The sequence below is a fragment of the Diorhabda carinulata genome, chromosome X (genome assembly GCF_026250575.1).
Source record: "Diorhabda carinulata isolate Delta chromosome X, icDioCari1.1, whole genome shotgun sequence".
NCBI classification, from domain to species: domain Eukaryota; kingdom Metazoa; phylum Arthropoda; class Insecta; order Coleoptera; family Chrysomelidae; genus Diorhabda; species Diorhabda carinulata.
The window spans coordinates 66,908,458-66,929,284 of NC_079472.1; the positions used below are offsets into that span (position 1 = coordinate 66,908,458).

General features: G+C 30.4%; 3 protein-coding genes across 7 annotated transcripts in view; 2 read left to right on the forward strand and 1 right to left on the reverse strand.

Annotated features, from left to right (window-relative positions):
- LOC130902253 (homer protein homolog 2) overlaps positions 1-20,827 on the reverse strand; it is a 59,444-nt gene that overhangs the window by 19,883 nt on the left and 18,734 nt on the right. For 2 of the 4 annotated variants that reach the window (XM_057814232.1, XM_057814233.1), the window contains exons 5-7: positions 9,014-9,302; positions 8,771-8,945; positions 8,484-8,682 (exon numbers count right to left, since the gene is read on the reverse strand). In XM_057814232.1, the coding sequence (XP_057670215.1) occupies positions 8,484-8,682; positions 8,771-8,945; positions 9,014-9,235 (596 nt within the window). In that variant the 5' untranslated portion in view covers positions 9,236-9,302. Of the gene's footprint in view, positions 1-8,483; positions 8,683-8,770; positions 8,946-9,013; positions 9,303-9,436; positions 9,549-20,827 lie in introns of those variants that run through there. The other 2 variants (XM_057814231.1, XM_057814234.1) reach the window with 2 other exon arrangements.
- On the forward strand, positions 9,777-13,107 carry LOC130902254 (ribosomal RNA processing protein 36 homolog). Its single transcript, XM_057814235.1, has 3 exons — positions 9,777-10,283; positions 12,120-12,237; positions 12,738-13,107. The coding sequence occupies exons 1-3, from the start codon at positions 9,864-9,866 to the stop codon at positions 12,872-12,874; spliced, it is 675 nt and encodes a 224-aa protein (XP_057670218.1). The 5' UTR covers positions 9,777-9,863; the 3' UTR covers positions 12,875-13,107.
- The window catches only part of LOC130902250 (integrin alpha-PS4-like), a 63,830-nt gene continuing 60,710 nt past the window's right edge, over positions 17,708-20,827 (forward strand). For both annotated transcript variants that reach the window (XM_057814216.1, XM_057814217.1), the window contains exon 1: positions 17,708-18,017. In XM_057814216.1, the coding sequence (XP_057670199.1) occupies positions 17,851-18,017 (167 nt within the window). In that variant the 5' untranslated portion in view covers positions 17,708-17,850. The remainder of the gene's footprint in view (positions 18,018-20,827) is intronic.

Genomic DNA, 20,827 nt, shown 5'->3' on the forward strand with positions numbered 1-20,827 from the left:
TTTCACTTACTTTTGAAAATTATTTTCTATCAAAAAGACTTATAATCATGACAATTTTTAAGACAAAAAAATATTTATTTTTGTTGATAAATTGATTTAATTTTAGGTCTCTATTAATTGTAGTGGCTTTTTAATAAAAATTACTGATGACGTTTTGAACTAATTTCAATCTTTATCTCAAAATACGTTGAACGGGTTCAAAGTTTTCATTCGAAATAAGTCGAGGCATCATTTTTTCACTTACTTTTGAAAATTATTTTCTATCAAAAAGACTTATAATCATGACAATTTTTAAGACAAAAAAATATTTATTTTTGTTGATAAATTGATTTAATTTTAGGTCTCTATTAATTGTAGTGGCTTTTTAATAAAAATTACTGATGACGTTTTGAACTAATTTCAATCTTTATCTCAAAATACGTTGAACGGGTTCAAAGTTTTCATTCGAAATAAGTCGAGGCATCATTTTTTCACTTACTTTTGAAAATTATTTCTATCAAAAAGACTTATAATCATGACAATTTTTAAGACAAAAAAATATTTATTTTTGTTGATAAATTGATTTAATTTTAGGTCTCTATTAATTGTAGTGGCTTTTTAATAAAAATTACTGATTACGTTTTGAACTAATTTCAATCTTTATCTCAAAATACGTTGAACGGGTTCAAAGTTTTCATTCGAAATAAGTCGAGGCATCATTTTTTCACTTACTTTTGAAAATTATTTTCTATCAAAAAGACTTATAATCATGACAATTTTTAAGACAAAAAAATATTTATTTTTGTTGATAAATTGATTTAATTTTAGGTCTCTATTAATTGTAGTGGCTTTTTAATAAAAATTACTGATGACGTTTTGAACTAATTTCAATCTTTATCTCAAAATACGTTGAACGGGTTCAAAGTTTTCATTCGAAATAAGTCGAGGCATCATTTTTTCACTTACTTTTGAAAATTATTTTCTATCAAAAAGACTTATAATCATGACAATTTTTAAGACAAAAAAATATTTATTTTTGTTGATAAATTGATTTAATTTTAGGTCTCTATTAATTGTAGTGGCTTTTTAATAAAAATTACTGATGACGTTTTGAACTAATTTCAATCTTTATCTCAAAATACGTTGAACGGGTTCAAAGTTTTCATTCGAAATAAGTCGAGGCATCATTTTTTCACTTACTTTTGAAAATTATTTCTATCAAAAAGACTTATAATCATGACAATTTTTAAGACAAAAAAATATTTATTTTTGTTGATAAATTGATTTAATTTTAGGTCTCTATTAATTGTAGTGGCTTTTTAATAAAAATTACTGATTACGTTTTGAACTAATTTCAATCTTTGTCTCAAAATATGTTGAACGGGTTCAAAGTTTTCATTCGAAATAGGTCGAGGCATCATTTTTTCACTCACTTTTTGAAAATTATTTCTATCAAAAAGACTTATAATCATGACAATTTTTAAGACAAAAAAATATTTATTCTTGTTGATAAATTGATTTAATTTTAGGTCTCTATTAATTGTAGTGGCTTTTTAATAAAAATTACTGATTACGTTTTGAACTAGTTTCAATCTTTATCTCAAAGTTTCCAACACATAAAGAAATGCGATATAGTTTTTAAATATATGCTATAAAAATTCATTGAGCGTATTTTGCATCACACCTCGTAGTTTTGTATACTGTTGTCAATAATAATAGAGTATGGACATTCTCGCATCGATAATCAACGAAGAAAATTTATACAACAAAGTGTACGCATTAGCTTATTTTATTACGCTGTCATACCATTAATTAATATGTTCCGATATTTCAGAATATATACCAGATTGCAGATAGGAAATATAGAAATTAAAAAATTGCGCAAAAAAGGAAGAATTACAACATCTATCGACCAAACTCTCTCTACCGGGTTGTAAAATTAGATATTGTAAACTAAATTTCTATTTTTCTATCCGGAGTTTATATTCAAATATTTACGCAATTCACACGCAAAATATCAAATGGATATTAGACATTGAGGAAACCAGATAATATTGTACGTAATAACTGCTATTAATTAGTAGTATAAACGGATCGTCTGTTTCGTTAGCAAATTGTCAATTTCGTTGTCTAAAAGGGATAAATTTAAACCATATACATACTTTTTAATGAAAAATAGCTTGAATGGTAAAACAGATATTACAAAGTTTAATATCCAGTGTGAACAAGAACATTTAAACTTTGTTTGTCACACGAAAACTTATACCAAATTTTGAATGTACTATTACCACCAATTAATAATCAGGTTTCTTTGTGATATCGAGACATATATTTTTATAAAAAGTACAAAAAACCACTAACACTAAATATTCCTTAATGTACAATAAATAGCTATGTGATTTTCGTGAATGTTTGGCTTCTGGTGGATCCCCTAGTCTCCAACAGTAATTTGCTAGCCTTCCTGGACTTTGTTTTCCTTGATAGAGCTTTTCTTTTAAGGAAATATCCTCAAGAAATCTTTCGCCTCGTTCGTCACTCACAGCACCCAAATTCTCGGGAAAGAAATCCAGATGAGAATGCAGGATATTTATTTTTAAAGATATAAAGACTTTTCACAGATCATTCATCTTTCCATCAAAGTTTGCATCATTTATTAATTTCCGTATTTGTCGCTGAGTATGAGGAATTTGTCTTTCAGCTATAAGAATCTACAGCAATCTTCACACAAAATTTTTCATCAGGGCGAGCTCTTTATGCAACGGGGTTCACTAAAGAATGATCTGCCCTGGAGTTCTGTCTCTGCCGTCTCTTTCGCAAATGAAACTGTATTAAATTTGTTCGAGAAGAAACTTCATGTTCTCGTAAATCTTTTTCATCTCAGAATCATGAGCAACCGGTAGGTACAAAGGAAGCAACACTGCTTTCAAGCTAATTTTGAGGTGTCAATTAACAATCGCCAGTGACTTGGATCATATTCAAAAATCTTTCTTATCTTCCTTGCATCCTCCTTTATCCCATATGCAACTAAAATAAACAATACTTCCCCATCTGATAAATCCATTTTCATTCTCATTATTCTTTGTTTATATATTTCTCGCTTCCCATGTCTTTTAATCTATCTGGTGCAATAACTATTCTTACTTCACCTAGCTGTCACCAAGGGACTAATTTTCAAACTCGTCTTGATTATTACAAGTCTCTCTAATGAATCTCTTTATTGATTCTGTATCAAACTGAATGAACATATCGTTATTTCGCTATGTCTGCGTTCCAGTTAATATTTGGAAATGATAATAAATGTTATTATTAAAACAAAATAGAGCTGACCCGCTATTATTTTATACACTAAATAAATAACTAATATTTATGATAAACAAATATGTATTATTCAATAACTAGATCAATAATAATACGAAATGAAATAGTATATACAAGGGTAACAACAAATATATGGGCCAATTGTACTACATCATCACTCTGAGAGAATGGACTTCATCCTGGCCAGTAATAAAGTACATTCGAATAAAAAGGTCCATGTCCATAATTAGTTTTTATTATCAAATATATTGTATAATTTTGTGTGTGCCCAAATAAAAAGTAATTAGTACTATGGTTTTATACCAAAATATCAATACATCAAAGAGTAACTGACATTTTAAGACACTAAATCACCGGGTTTTAATAACAACAATGTTTGAAATTAAATTGTCTCTTACTTTTGTGAAAATTACCTTTGATTTTGGAAAACTTATTGTTAATTTTTAAAAGTCTTTCTAGCTCATAAATAAATACTTGCTTTAAATTAACAAATGTGCAAAAAGGTATATTTCATGATGATTTGATGATTTGTCTTCATTTTAGGTCTCTTTCCATAGAAAATCAGTTTAAATAATGTGTTATTTTGAAAAAACTTCTATACCAAATGCTATACGAAACCAATTTGGTCCTTAAGATATTTGAAGGTCAATTCATGTCATCACAAAAAAGATTAGTGATAATTAGTTGGGATGATAGATCTATCCAGCTATCAGATCTTGAGATTATGAAAAATATATTCAAGAACAGGATAAATAGATACTATAATCAACTAAGAAACAAAACAGAAATAAACCATATGTAGAAGAACTTTCCCAACAATTATCGAATTATTTCAATAAATATGATATTGGTATAAGTCATAGAGGACACAATACATTATCCCAATATTATATATCAAGTGATTTGTACTAATTGTGATGCTGTCTACATAGGGCAAATATCTCAGTATTTAGAAAATAGACTAAGAAGTCATCGATATGATAAAAAAAATAAAACTGCATTAAAGAACCGCGAAATATCAAAAAGAACAAAAATTCAATCATAAAGATTCAAAAATGCTTGAAACGGAATCAAATACACGGAACAGAGAATTTTTAGAAATGGTTCTCAATCATAAAAAAAGCTATAAATGATGAAAAAGACCTAAATAATTGAAGTAAAATTTATAGTTCTTTTTATAAATTTTATAAATTAATTTTTCTTGTATAAACAAATTTCTAATTTGATTTTGATATTTATGAGGTGATAATTGATTAATATAGTAATGAAAATTATCAATGTCAAATCATATTTTGATAAAGATCAAAGAAGGTTGAAACAACAATTTTTACATGTCATTTTAAACTGATTTTTATAGAAAAGGGATGTAACATCAAGACGAAGTATCAGGAAAAACATATAAAAAGGTCTAAGAAGTAAAATGTTTAAGAAAAAAAGACATATAGATAAATATTAAACATCTTATACCTTGATCAATAAGTTTTAGTACATATGTAACACGTAACATGTAACATAAAAGTAGAACTTTCTTGTTTACTCTTTATTTAGCATGACAATTTTTTAACTATCTTTCAGAATCCTCTGATGTCACACATGTCTTCATATTGTGTTAAGGGCAATGAGTTTGTCATATAGGGGGATCTGTGATCTTGTCAATGTAGTCAGTGTGTTATTTAAAATTTTGTCATTATGAAAGCTTCAAATAGTATTCAAAGTTTACCAGTAGGACGTACATATTTTTCATAATATTAACATTGAATCAAGAAAAATATTCATTTACCCTACTATTATTATGACCATATATTTATAAATAATGAGATACCAACCAGTTTTTGGCATTGTCCTTTTTTTTATTATGAACTAGCGTTCCCGTCGCAGCTTCGCCAGCGATATGTTCCCGTTCAAATTAATATTATTAAATAAGTTATAACATCTTTCAACACGAAACGTTAGAATAAACAACATATGGAGGCATAATTGACATAATTGTACGGGAACGGCGCCATCTGTGGAAAATTGATGTACCCATTATTCTTCTTTCTTCTTCAAAACACAATTCTACTACTCAGAAACCTCCGTGGGCTCATGTCCAAATGCATATTTTTACGATTTTTTAAAATACATACAGACTAACTTCTTTTTTTTTCTGTCAATCTCATGATAATTGATTTTTTGGAGGTTATAAATTATCGATTATTTCTATAGTTTTTCGTATGTAGAGATAATATCTGTAAGCGTGATATTTTTGTTTGGTAGAATCTAGGTGTTAATGTCGATGGTTGTGAAGCGCTATTTAAAGAAATGGATATGTTTGAAAAGCAGTTTAATAATGACGGAAATGTATTTAAAAAATGGCGCCACTGTCATTCAAATTAATTTCATATATTGTCGAGACAATTCATACTGATGGCAACCGTACGTCTTCACCTTTGAATTTTTCAGCCCAAATTGTTACCTCAATAACATTGTTTGTTATTTTTTTGACTGTTGCAAAGTGGTGGTGGAATTATGTCTCAAAGAATGATGGATACGCCAAAAATTCCAAAAATTATACAAATATTTTGATAGTGAGTGAAAGTAGTTGAAACATTTCAAAAATTATTCTGATGGTAAATGTGGTATGTAAAATATATCAAAAGAAGAGAAGAGCGTGGTGTCAATCGACCATTTTGTTGATATTAAATCTCCGATTCCTACTATTCACCATTCAGAGGAGATGTAATTCAATATTCGTCGAGGCATAGCCAGAAAAGTAGTTAGTAATATTAAATTTCAAAATTGTTTCAGTGGTCAATAGTACGAATTGTTTATAGACATTAGTCTGCTTGGAGGTAAAAGTCATTAAGTAACAAAATCAAAATTTCTCAGGAGAGCAAAAAAATGCTCATTAAAAATAGGAAAATTATAAATCATTCGAAATTTCCACTCAATTCCTTTTTTTTTAAACTAATTCTAAATTATTTTACCTTTTTTTTTAAATTAACACTTGACTCATAGTGGACGAAAATTTAATTTTCGCACTTAATGAGTTTTACCTCCCAGCAATATTTCAAGTATGTTAGTTGGTGTTAGTGAAATAAAATATAATTTTTTTATAATCTTTTTATTTACAGAGTGAAATGTTTCACAAATATTTTGTAATCAGAGAAAAACATTAAACAAATATAATATCATACAGTATAATACACGCAAAAATCTTATACACATTTTTTCAGATCAAAATTACTCGAGAGTCCATTCTTCATCGCTTGTATCATCTATACAAGGCTCTGGAGCTCTTTCATCTGAGGTTTCTAGAGACGGTATATTTTTATACCACTGCTGGACTTCCTCTGGAATGACTCCTTTGTCATAAAGTTGGATAAAGTCTTTTTTATTTGTTTTATTTAACTTTAATTGGACACTATAGGCAGGGACGAGAGCTGGGAAACAGTTGTCATTACTTCGTGGTCTTCCACGATTTCAAACTTTTTCAAAAAATTTCAAACATTTGATTTTTAGCCAATTAACCTTGTTTCCTTCTATATCAGTTTTTTTTATTTTTTATGACCTTAGAACTGGGGTTTCCTAAATCTAAGAAATCTGTATACTTCAGCTCAAAGCATTTGTTTGTGAAGCAAATCATAACAGATACTTTATAAAAGAAAAACATACTTCATTATTTTCTAGATCAGTAAACTCATCTGAATAAACATCAAGAGTTGAATTTGAAGGAGAAGGTAAATACTCTGACCCAGAATCTAAGAGCAGGTTATCTATTTCGTCTTCATTAAGGGCAATGTTTTCCTAAATTTAAAAAATAATAATTATTGTTCTAATAATACAAATCAATTTATTAATTTAAAGAATAATAATTAATGCACATGTAGAGAAAAAGCTTACCGTGATTGCAGTGTTTTCAATCATAAACTCCTGGTTTCTATTGTTGTTTCCATTCTCATCTAATGATTCCTTTTCCTTATTTTTAAGTTATTACAATGCACTTTTAACGAACAAAATAAACACAACAATGTTTTTATTGGGATAACCCATAACTCACTTGTAACTAACAGGTTGAATTGGATAAAAAGAGATATGCAGTTCCAAAGAAAACCGCTAGGGGGAAATTCACCAAGTGCCCTAACCTACAGAAACCATGTAATGGTAAAACTCATCAAGTGACTATGATGATCTTTAACTTTTACAAAACTTCTCAAATAGTTAAATAGTGAATTTTCTCATTCTCTGATTTGAATTTATAGCAGTTATATTCACTTAGTGACTTTTCATACTAATGAGACATTTTTACATCAACACACAATGACTTTTTCTCGAATTTGGAAAAAATTGCACTTAGTGACTTTTATCTCCAAGCAGACGATATATATATATATATATATATATATATATATATATATATATATATATATATATATATATATATATATATATATATATATATATATATGAATTGTGAAGAAGTCTTTGTCAGCTATATTATGAGCGGTTTCTTATTGGGAACGTGGCAAGGAAACACCAAAGTGGACTAACTTGAATATATTTTCCGAGCTTTATGTTTTCATCATCTGGGAAATAATTAATTAAGATTTCCGGTGATTTTTGATATTATTAATGCTTATAAAAATTTTTAAACTCATAGAATTCAAAATTCAATATTGAAATTGACATTGATAGAAATATTTCTATTCTATAGCGGCGCTCTTTGATATTGTCTTCAGTTTAGGCCACAAGGTCAAACGAGGGTTGTTAAACCTCTTTGATGAGATGTAATAACGTCAAAAACTAGTCAGTGGTTACAAACCCCTCCTTGCAACTACAAGACATTAGGGATATTTATATTGACAAAAAGGTTGATTGACATCACACTCTTCAGAGGAGATGGAATATATATATATATATATATATATATATATATATATATATATATATATATATATATATATATTCCATTTTATCTGTTTTCTGATTTTAAATATTATAAAAAGAATTGATAAAAAAAATATGAGTTATTTAGGAAGGACCTCGGAGCATTGCTAGTTATATGAATCTAGAATTATTGGTGGTGTAAACAAGTTTCTATACACATTATAACTTATCTAATAATTTTTATAGATCAGAACAAGATTTTCTATGGTTAAAAACCGTGAAAAATTAATCTTGTGAAATTATATTGGCTGATAACTTACCTTTGTGCCAGTGCCAACTTCAACCTATCATTTTCATATTTTAATTGTGTGTCAATAGGACTTGTATTATATGTTCCTTTATCCATCTTTACTTGGTGACTAGGACTTTCATTACTTTGAATACCAGAAATTGAATGACTACGAGGATGAGGAACGTCTTCCTCAATTTTTGTGTTGGCAGTTGATATCAATGAATTGCCTTAAAATGATAAAAGAGAATAAAATATTTAATAATTTGTTTGTTACCAAATGTTATCAAAATTAATTAGTAATTTGATTAAATGCACCTGGTGGCTCCAACAAATTATCTGTTGATGAATCTGGAGCAGCTGTTGCGGCTCTAGCACTGATTGGACTAGCATTTGCACTAGTTACTGGAGTAACAACAGATCCTCCATTGGAAGTAGCTTTACTTATTGCTGTTCTTGTTGCTTCTTTTACTTCATTGAATTTGTCGATAAACTGCAACAAATACACAGGAATAATCATGACTAGAGCTACAAAGTGAACACAAACTGAATGTTTAGTACCTTTTGAAGTTCAGCTTCTGAGGAAAATCCTAAGCCATAAACTGTATTAGCTCTTACATCAGACCATTGTCCAAACTTCTGAGAAGTTTTAGTGAAAGTCATATTATGAGTAACAGTACTGTTTATAACAGCTTTCTGACCTTCGACGCTAATAATTCTGTATAAGCTTCTAGAAGAGTCATAAAAAAATGAAACGCTGACAGCAGAACTAGAAGCTGGCATCCAAGATCTTTTTGTTTTTGGATCTATGTGAAAAACGTGAGCTTTACAAGTGAAAATAGGTTGTTCACTAAAAAAAACATTACATTAATAATAGTCTGACATAAAAGGAATTATTGCTAATTATTTATAAAATTTATTAATAAGTAATTTTCTTTTAAATCAACATATGCAGCTGAACTATAATAGAATTGTCCTTGTTACCCCATTGTGTCTTTTCCAGAAGTCATCTAATATTTAAATTAGGATCAAAACAATTTTTAGAATTCTTGATCCACCTTATTTCTAAAACCTTTCAGAACTGTCAAAAGATGTCAATGTTCTTCTGTTTGTTTGTTTGCTGCCTTCATAATTACACTGCTAGTAACAATACAATATGTAACTTTGTCGAAGTTTTAAATGATTTTCTCCTAGAATTGGAAACATTAAGAATTCTGTCAATAAATATATATATAAAAAATTGTTGTGACTAGCGCAAAAGATTATATTCGTAGCTATCACAATATGTAGATGCAGAAGGATAGAGGGAGGGCCAAATTGCCTTAACAAAATTGTAGAAGAGTATAACTTTGATCGTAATCACTATATATACAGACTCTTGAAAAGTAGAACAATAAAGCATTAATTTGAAATGGAATTAGATGAAAGGACCAAAATAAGAGAACAAATATCTAATCTTAGTTTTGAAGCACTTCTGAAATTAAAAGAACAAGTTGGTTCAAAAACGTTTAGTAAAACAGTATATGGTAGTTCATGTACAAAAAAGTCTAATTTTAAAAGAGCTAATAAAAATAGACCAAGGGAAGTAAGTTCTAAGATAAGACCACAAAAATTGAAGTTGGAGAATAATATACAGATTAAAAAGAAACCAATTCCAAGGGATCCACGTTTTGATCCCTTATGTGGGGAATTTGAAGACAAAATCTTCAAAGAGAATTATAGTTTCATAAAAGATATACGGTTAAATGAGAAAAGACAGCTTGAAGAGGAACTAAAGACATGTGTCAATCCTAAGAGAAAAGAAATAATTAGAAAATTATTACAAAGAATGGTAAGAGTCAATACATTATTAACAGAAACAGTCTCTGAGAATAAATAACTAAATTGCTCAAAATAAGTCGAAACTTTTTGTTTTGAAAATAAAACATGCCAATCAGAAGTTACTTTCTCATAAAATATTTTTTTTTACTTCATTAATTATTGTGACTCATAGTCACTTCTATCTTGGAGTCACTATAAAAAAAATAAAATAATTTGTTTATGTCCGCTTTCATTAGAGTATAAATAATCAGTAGACTAGACTAGACTACAAGGGTTGCTACTTAAGTTTCAAGGTAGACAAATAAAAAATATTTACAATTGGCTATGGCTTTATTGATTTTCAAAATATTCTCCATTGAAATCAATACACTTTTGTATGCAATTGGACCAATTGTTAAACCTTTTTTTCTGTTCAGATTGAGGTACTTCCAAAACATGTGATTTGTACACATCAACTTCTTTGTGTAGAAAAACATTGACTTGCAATTTCTTTTCAATCTGTGGAAATAAGAAGGAATCACTGGGTGCCAAAGAAGGATTGTACAGTAGATGACTCATCAATTTAATGTTTTGACTGTTCAAAAATATTTTTGTTTGAACTGATTTGTGAGAACTTGCATTGTTGTGTTGGAGAATGATTCATTTTTTGTGTTTGGTTTTTCTGATTTTTTCCAATACTTCTGGCAGACAAATGCTGCACAATTCAAAATTGACCGTTTTACATTGCTCTAATGGAATGGCAGTGACATGTCTAGTTATTTATGAAAAAATAGGCGAGTATTTGTGTGAAAGTGCTTTGTGAAGAAACAACTTAGTTGGATTTGGCTTGTCTTGTTGATTGTTGTTTAATTTCAGGCTCATATGCATAAATCCATGCTTCGTAGCCTGTGACGATATAAACATCTTTTGAAAGGCCTTAATTGAATTTTTGAGCATTTCTTTGCAACAATTTACACAAGATTTTTTTTAAACGATTGTTAAATATGATATCGAATATGAAAAAATTTTTTCGACATCCAAATATTTATGCAATATTAAATGTATGAGAGTGGAACTAATGCCCAAGTATGCCTCAATCTCATGGTGTGTCACATGACGTCTTGCAATATCATTTTATGTACAGCATTGATGTTTTCTGATACCACAGCAGATTTTCGACGATTTTCGTGAAACTCATCCAGTAGCGAAGTGGGACCATGATATAATTAGGAAAACCAACAAAACACAGTAGACCGAGATGGTGCTTCATCACCAAAAGTCGAAGCGAGTTGATCGGCACACTCCTGTTGGTTAATTAATTAAATAATTGCACGAAAATGTTTGCAATTTAATTTTTTTGATCGAAATGAATGTTTCAAGTGCCTGGAAGTAAATCAATAACACTTGTATGACAACACATTCTGAATACATTCGCCATTAAAAATCTCAAATTGACATCTCTTCAAGTGTTTCCAGCTTTTTATGCCATTATTTTTGATTTTAAAAATCTAGTGGTATCCAATTTGATATTAATAGTCACCATATCTCAGTGTTAGTTTGATATTTAAGTTGGAATTTTTGGAACCTCTGGTGATATTCAGACTAAATACACTTTTACACTGCCACCAGTTTTACCTGTCTCTGACGTTAGTTATTGAACTGTTTGTCATAAAGTGTAATGGTGAGTGTTGGGGTGGTGATAGTGTAAACAGTGTGCTCAGTATCAGTTTTATATGTTTGAACTTAGCCCTAAATACACTTATTGGGTAAGAGTTTCCAGCCGTGGACTTAATATTAATTTCAAAATGCTCTCCATATGCTTGATTTTTTTTTACTTTTAGATTAACAGATTTTATCTTGATTTCAGAATAACCAATTATTAGAACAGGAGAGACAAGAAAAAGAGAAATGTAAGAAGATTCAAAAGAAATCTGAAATCAAAGAAAAACTTAGAAATGGAGAAAAACCACTTTTTAAAAAGAAATGTAAGAATAAAAATAGTATGAAGACCCATTTAGAATCGAAAATTTTAAAATTAGTTTTTTTGATAGTTTTTAAAAGAAAGATAAATTCTGATGTTTTGACTTTTCTTTAAGCCTTTATCAAAATATGATATTGACACTGACAATTTGCTTTTTATATATATATTTTCAATTCATCTTGCAATTCATCTTGCAAAATATATTTGCTTAAAATTTTATAAAATATTACCAGTAGTTTTGGAAAAATTATAAATAATGTGATTATTTTTTTCTTTGACGCCTTTTAACTTTAATACAGATGGTGTAACCAAATTTTTTTTATGAAACAAACCAAAATTCTTCAGTTTTCTATCTAACGTAGAAACTGGGTCACATGTTCAGTGATAAATCCCAAACATTGATGTGATTAGATAGAATTTCTTTCAGATAATTGATAGTGGAATAGTCTCAAAAGAGTGGATTACATTGTATTATATGTGTTAACTAGCTTTTATTTTTTTTAGCTGTGGAAAAGCTGGAGAACGCGATTGAAAAATATGAGGAACTGAAAAAATCAAATAAGTTACAAAAACATATTGAAAAGAAATCTAAAAAACTTTCAAGTAAGGAAAGAAGGATAATGGAAAAATCAAATTCCTAAACCTTTTACGTTAGTGCCCAAATGACCTCTTTCCACGTTTTACAAAGATACTGCATGGAAGATTGACGAATATAATATACTAATATCAATATAATTTAGTTAACTGAATGTCGATTTTTACAAAATTTACCATTTAATTTTTAGCACATCTGTCTGATTAAAATTGGTACATTGATAGAGAAATTATAGTTAAAAATATTAATAAAAGCTTAAATTTCAATATTTTCAAAAAATGTTTTTCTGTAATACTGCAAAACCCATAAATTGGAAATTTCATATGACGAAAAAATGTTAGTTAATCAGGGATTACTTGGGCGTTGTTGTTTCACATTATCATTCTAATTCTGCTTTAATAACAATATATTTCAAACAATTTGTAACACATTTGTATGTTTATTAAGGTTACAACAATGTGAAACTCTAAAACATTCAGTAATTAAATTAAATAATGCAACAACAATCATGTGTCTATTAGAATTTCAGTAGTCTTTAATCTGTCCAAAATAATTTTGTCTCCATCGAACAATCTTGACGATATGGTTATTGCCATCCGTTTATTCAGTTTCTTGTGTTTAAAACCACATACTGACAAAACTTGACGCAAGGTTTCTAAACTGGTATAATTGTATTCTGGATAATCTGTTACCTTTTATTGTATCACTTCTAATGTTGCAACTCTGTTCTTCTTATGTAAACTATAAATTGTCTTACGTATAAAACCTTGAGTAGCTTTGTCAACTGATTTCAATTTTTCTTCACATGTTTTTCGGTTCTGTGAATGATCCAGAGCAACTGATGTCGTGACTACTCGATAAATGGAAAATTAATGCCTCTAAATGTTCTTGATTCTGTTTTAAAATTAGTTTTTTTTGATAATTTTTAAAAGATAGATAAATTTTGACGTTTCGACTTTCCTTTAAGTCTTTATCAAAATGTGATATTGACACTGACAATTTGCTTATTTATTTTGATATATATATAAAATCAACTTAGAACTTTGTTCCAATAAGAAAAATAAATTTTTCTCTGGTTCCCACATTTCAAATTTGTTCACTCTAGTTAATTCAGCAATTATGATTGCATTATTAAATTATTGCAATATCATTTTCTTCAAACGCCCACGGTCGAAAGAACGCCATATTTCTATTTATTTAAAGGAATTTGTGATTTAAATAAATCTCACCTAGCCACGCCACTGCTTATCGCAGACAGTCTCTGGCAGGAATATTTCAAAGAAATTGTGTACATACGCCTTCCGATAGCTTCGGCCAATAGAAATACATTTATGTTTACGATTCGATGTTTTCAATGGAAAACAGTGGAGATGATGAGTCCACGTGGACTGACGGTTTGTTAGATGTTTACCGAATTTTATACGGGGAGTAAACATTATTATTCATTTCTTTTGTTCTTCTAGATTTTTGTTCTATTTATGTGAATGCAGGTAAAGCTGCTCCGCGATCTTAGCACCCGATGTGTGGAATTTCAATTGACCTATTACCTTCTGAAAGATCAGAAAATGGTCATAAAAGGTCAATTGGTCAACGTTAGAAAATTTTTTATTAGGGAAGATTAGTATCAGGTATTAGTATCAGTTTATTGTATCAGGGCAATGAACAATTACGCAGAGCTCACTACTATGAGCCATGTTAAGTGAAAAAAGATTTCTAATTAATAAAATTGTATTTATATCAATCTATTATAAAAGCTAGTTAACTATCATCCCCCAAATCCCATACATCCACTTTGAGCTTCATGTATTTCAATAACAAATCCTATTTTTTTGTCCACTATTACATATTTGATATTAGTACATATCTAAGCAGGGCCGGATTAAGACTTATAAGGCCCGGGGCTAAAATAATGACGGGGTCCCCTTGAGGAATTCGGAAACCCGGAAAAATTCACAAAATAATATCAATGGGGCCCTCTTGGACCTCCACTCCGTCTGGTTCATAGTAAAGAGCTGTGTGTAAGTCTTTACTGCCCTGATGCAATGAACCGGCCCAAAACATGACAATGACAAATTACATATTTTTATAAGCTGACCAGAATAAGAAAATTAAATGCAATCAAGTGCCCCATTTAGAAGGATTATTGGTAAGTGGGCTTATACTAACATAAACCTTTGTATAGAACACCCTTTATTCCTGGAAACATTTCTTTTCTATCATTAAAACTTTTTTTGCTGCTATTCAGTACATAAAATATTTAACAGGGATAAAATAAATTGACAGTCAAGGGAAGTAATGGGGGAAAATAAGGGGGGCTTGGCCCTCCGGAAAGGTAAAAAAATTGCGAAAACGTAATACAGATGAATGATATCGATTGTCAAGAACCGGCAAGTTCGAAAAAAGACAAACAAAATATAAAAAGTAGTGATAAATACTCGTATTTAGACAAAGCGCCGTTCGAAGTTTATATTGAGGCAACCCGGAAAAAATGCAGAAAACTACAACAGACCTATGGCATTAACATCATGCGCGGGTAAAGTATTAGAGTGCAACAAGGGATGCAATGAAGCTATATCATTATTAACGCATTCTATCTTAAAAGCACTCACAGAAAAAAAGCTCCTACTAGCAATATTCATTGACTTAAATTGCAGCCTATGACAGTGTTGACCTACATATGCTATACAATGTAATGTAATGTAATTATAATAACAAACTTTATATTTAATTTATTCTGCGACAGAAAGTCTAGTAAGAAACCAAGCTACAAGAGCCTCAAGAGCAGCAGCATACCTAAATGACACAATCTGGCGAAATAAATACATTCGAACTGAAGCAAAAGCCCGCATATACAAGACCGCAATCAGACCTATATTATCCTATGCAGCAGAGACCCGACCTGAGATCTCTAAAACGAAACGGATATTGGAGACTACAGAAATGAAAATAGTTCGAAGAATAGCGGGAAGAACACTAATGGATAGAGAAAGAAGTGGAAAACATAAGACGAATATGCGGGATAGATAATATCAATGACTGGGTACTGGATAGAAAGATAAAATGGAATGAGCACATTGACCGCATGACGGAAGAACGAATTGTGAAAATATCAAGGGACAAAGAAGCATTGGAAGACCTAGGAAAAGATGGAGTGACAACCTCCCAGGTGACTGAGCAGAGGCAATGACGTGAAGAAAAACAGGCAATGATGCCTATACACAGCAGGAAGAAGAAGAAGAAGAAGACAGAAACTTATATGTAAAAGAAACAGAAGGAACAGTCAAGGCTTAACCCAAGGTTCACCCCTGAGTCCTTTTCAACATCAACATCAGTACATGATATTAACAAAATAATCAGGATAATACAATACGCCGACGATATGGTAATTACACTCGAAGAAACGGATCGTCAAAAAATGAATAATTGAATTTCATCAGTGGACTAACAATTTTCAAATATCCACTGACAAATGCTCGGCAATAATTTTCAGAGACAATAGAAGAAACTGGAAATTGACTTTAAGGAAAATATTAAATATTTAGGGGTAATAATGAAAAAACACTTAAATCGAGGACCATACACTCAACACATTGAAAACAAAGTAAACAAGAGATTAAAAATAATGAGAGGTGTTTGTGGAACATAGCGGGGAGCAGATCCAGTTACATTATTACTACTACATAAAGGATTAATAAGATCTCATCTAGATTATGCTTCTACTACACTTGAGCCATGCAATAAAAAACACTCGATTAAAATAGACCAAAACCAATATAAAGGACTAAGAATCATACCTGGAACCATGAAATCGACTCCAACTAATAGTCTCTTAGCAGAATGTGGAGAAATGGCGTTAGAATACCGTAGAAAATTATTAAGTACTAAATTCTACTTGAAAATATACACAGAAGATCAAAATCCTTTAAAAGAATTAACTGACAAACTTTGGGAAAAGTGTAGGGAAAAACTAAAGGGTACTGGAAAAACAAATAATGGCCGTACCTAATTGAAGCAAAAAATCGAATAGAAGAAACAAATCAAAATATTTACGTAAACGAAATACACCCGTGCTTTAAAGAAGAAATAAAATATCAAACAGAGAGAATTAATAAGGTATTTGCTGAAACAAAAAAAGACGAAATATATTCAACGAATTTGCACCAAAATACAGTGAATATACATGGATTTTCACAGATGGATCCTTGAATCCGGAAGTCAACAAGGCAGCGTCTATATTCCTTCCCTAATTGCAATAATTAAAGCGATCGAAATAGCAAAAAATAAAAAATTAATAAAATCATGTTTTTCGACTCGCAAAGCGCCATCAAAAGTCTTAATAATCAAATAACTGGCAAATATAAGTTAATAGTGGGACGGTCTTTTCGATACTTGATTGATAGTGTTATAAGAACCGTATATAGCCGGAGATTTTATAGAAAGTATCTATAAACGCTTAATCGTAATCGTTCCAAGTACGGTTCCGACTAGCAGGTTATTGGAACAAATCTAATATCAATGGAAAGTTCGGACTTTTCGAAATCGGAGTCGAAGCTCTGTAACATCCCTAATCTAAACCAATAATGTGTCCGTAGCAGATCAATTGTAAGTACTTGTTTAATTGGTTCTGCCATCGTATGTGTTCACGTTCTTCAATACTTTCATTCGAGATACGTTTTAATTTTGAAAGTCGCTTAGAACTTCCATTACAATTACACTGGCGTATTTATATCGAAAAAAAATTTAGGAGTAATTCAATGGTGATATCATCAACCACACATCGTTTTAAAAAATTCGTTAATCACAAATAAAATGAAAAGTATTTTTAGAATTATAAAGTATTTGTTTATCACGATTACCATTTACCATTGGCACACCACAATGACAATGTCTGATTTTATTTGTAAAATTAATTGGAATGTGTCTAAGCGGGAAGATAATGGTTTTCCGACGTCCGGTAAGGTGACAAAACGACATGCTTAAATTATTATATGACAAAGATTGTGTGAATACGGGTGTTTTATTATGAAGTTATCAATATTTTTACTATTATTTTTTTCTAAAAGTGTCTATTGTTTTAATTTGGATGTGGACTTTCCAATTATTTTTCAAGAATCTGTCCCAACTAATGAGAAAACTTATTTTGGTTATACAGTTGCTATATATCCTGGAAAGCCCTATGGTAATGAATGGTAAGTGTGGGGAAATACTTTGTGGTTGTTTTTATTTTGGATTCCAACTATTGACGTTCAGAAATACCATAATACCATAATACTAATAAAATAATTCCAGTTTTAAAAACTCATTTTTCGTCAAACGTACATGAACAGTAAATTGACACATTAAAACAAATCGTAAAACGTTTCTGTTTCTAAATATTAAAGTTGGAAATGATTTTTTATTTTTTTTTTATTAATTCTCATGGATTCAAACGAAAACTTGATTATTTGTCAGACATGATTCGGAATATGGTAAGTGAGCTTTGGAATATTAAGAAGTACAACAAAAAAAATGAGAAAAATATTTGTTTGTTCATTGTGATAAATTTAAATATTTCCACTTTTTTGCGCCCTTCTGCGTATATTATTTCTCGGTTGCGAATTATTAACGAAAATGAGCGGAAATAGTTCAAGCTCTACGAAAATTTTACAATAAAGTTTCATAAGAGAAACAATTGTTGTATAATAACACGAAAATAAAATTTTTATATAATAAATTTGAATTATATTGTGCTGATTCAAGAAGTATGAGGTCAATGCTTGTTTAAACATTGTATTATTTTTTTCTGTTTTCTTGGTGACAATCACCAAGGAAAGTTGTTCAGACTATTGTTTTTAAAAATGTGTAACTGTATTTTTCAACCAATGGCATAAAAATAAGGAGATTATCTCTGCAGATCTATTACAAATTTGGATTTTTACTTAGCATACCTTCAAATCAATTACAATGATCATTACAAAGATTGGTTTTAATCCTTGATAAATAGCTATCTGACGTGGTTGATGACGAATTCCCTTTTCCTGCTTCAATACGGTAACGAAGCTAGAAAGGTTTTTGAAAACTGTCTACTTTCGATTAGCACTCAAATTACAAAATAAAATATTTATGATACAAGGATAAAGAGTACTGAACTAAAAAGTGAACATAGGTCATTGTTTTGAATAATAACTATAAAAGATTGGAATTTGGTATTTCATTCAATTCATAAGGATTAAGGTACCAGACACGAATAATTGTTATGGAGCCGTCCAGAATGAATTATTTTCTGTACATTTGTAACGAACCGAGAACATTCACGTTAAAAATAACTCAAACCTTATAATATTTTGGAATCCTGGCTTCTAACAATGGCGATGTAAAGTGACTACTAACACAATGTATAGAAACACGGTTTATTTTTCATATGTTAGCTGGAAAAATAACCATTCAGCTCATAATGAAAAACCCGCTGATCTACCTTCAAATCAACGAGAAAAACCATGTATTTCGAATGAATATCTTAGTTTATGATCTAGAATGAATGTACTATATAATATAAATTTTTAGTTTTCTAATTAATGACGATGTGTCAAATGTTAAATTTTCAATCAAATCTTTATAAATATTCTATTATCATTTGATTAATTACTAATGTTTGTACTGAATCTTTTCTTATTCGTCAATAATTTTCATTTTCTTGTTTCTACTGGATACAATTTCTTTTTTAATGCCCCTTATTCGTGGCTCGATTCTCGGTCGTTTTTTGTTTAAAAAGCAATCACAAGAGGGTATGTTTACCCCTATTACACTCAAGTAGTTCGAGCGGTGCCTGTCGCGAGGATATTGATCTTGAATTTCTGTAGGTTGTAGTATTCGGGAGCTGATTCCACAGGTTTCACTTCGCCAAAGAAAGGAGTCCCGATAAATTAAGATCCTAGGCGTTTGCAGGGGAGTTAAGTCTGTCGAGTAGGACTTGGAATATTGCTTTCGATGGAATTTGGCTCGACAGCTCGGAAGAGCATCTGCCGTGGTAGTATCGGTATAAGAGAGTCAGGTCAGCGACCTTTCTTCTATGCTCTAAACTGTCCAAGTTTCTACTCAACTCTCGGTCGCCTCAAGTCGAATTGCTCTCTTATGTTTTTTGAGTTGAACATACTAAGAGTATGCTTGGGAACCGTAACTATACCAGAACATATTGGATAAGTTTATGAAAATATTTCTATCGTTGAATAAGTACAAATTTATTTCAATAAAACTGAATGTACTCAGTGATATTAACTCTATAGATCATTGTGCAATAAATGAAGGAGCATTATCTTGTTGAAAAAGAATCATAGGTGGCCATTGAGATAAAGTATTAAATTGTTTTATAGAACCTCTTCTTCTTCTACTTCTTGGAGATCTGTCGATCTATTAATTCTGAAGCTACCTCTGCATATTTTCCCGAGAGGTGGGTTGCCAACTAACTTTCCACCGTTTAGGTGGTCTCCCAGGAGGCCTTGAGCCGGGCGGGTTGTTTTCTAGGACTATTCTCGGAAGAAGATTTATAGAACATAAAGCCCATCTATCATATTGACTCGAATAAACACAAGTAATAATCAATTACTACAAGAAACAGCTCCTCCGTACAAGTATTCTAACAAAACTGATACCATTCCATTCCGTGTACTGGTGCCAGCAATCAAGTAGTATATATGGACAAAACGAGAAGAGACCAAAGGCAAATGCGACAGTATAATGTAAGCTTAGTAACAGTTCCATATTTTTTTCTACACCAATTCGACGCGTAGAAGCAAAACGATCTCGCTATCTTCACGCTCTCTGGCACGTCTCAGTTGAGAGTTAGTCTTCTTCCTGATAAACACGCGCTAGACTTTATTCCAGTACAATTAAATTGACAGGTAACACAACGTTTCGTAGTTAAACATTCTCCAGCGAACGCTACCTGACGCCATTCTCACTTCCAACTGCGAACCACTGGTCAGGTAGATTTCTACTATTCACCTCTGAGAAATCCTTTATT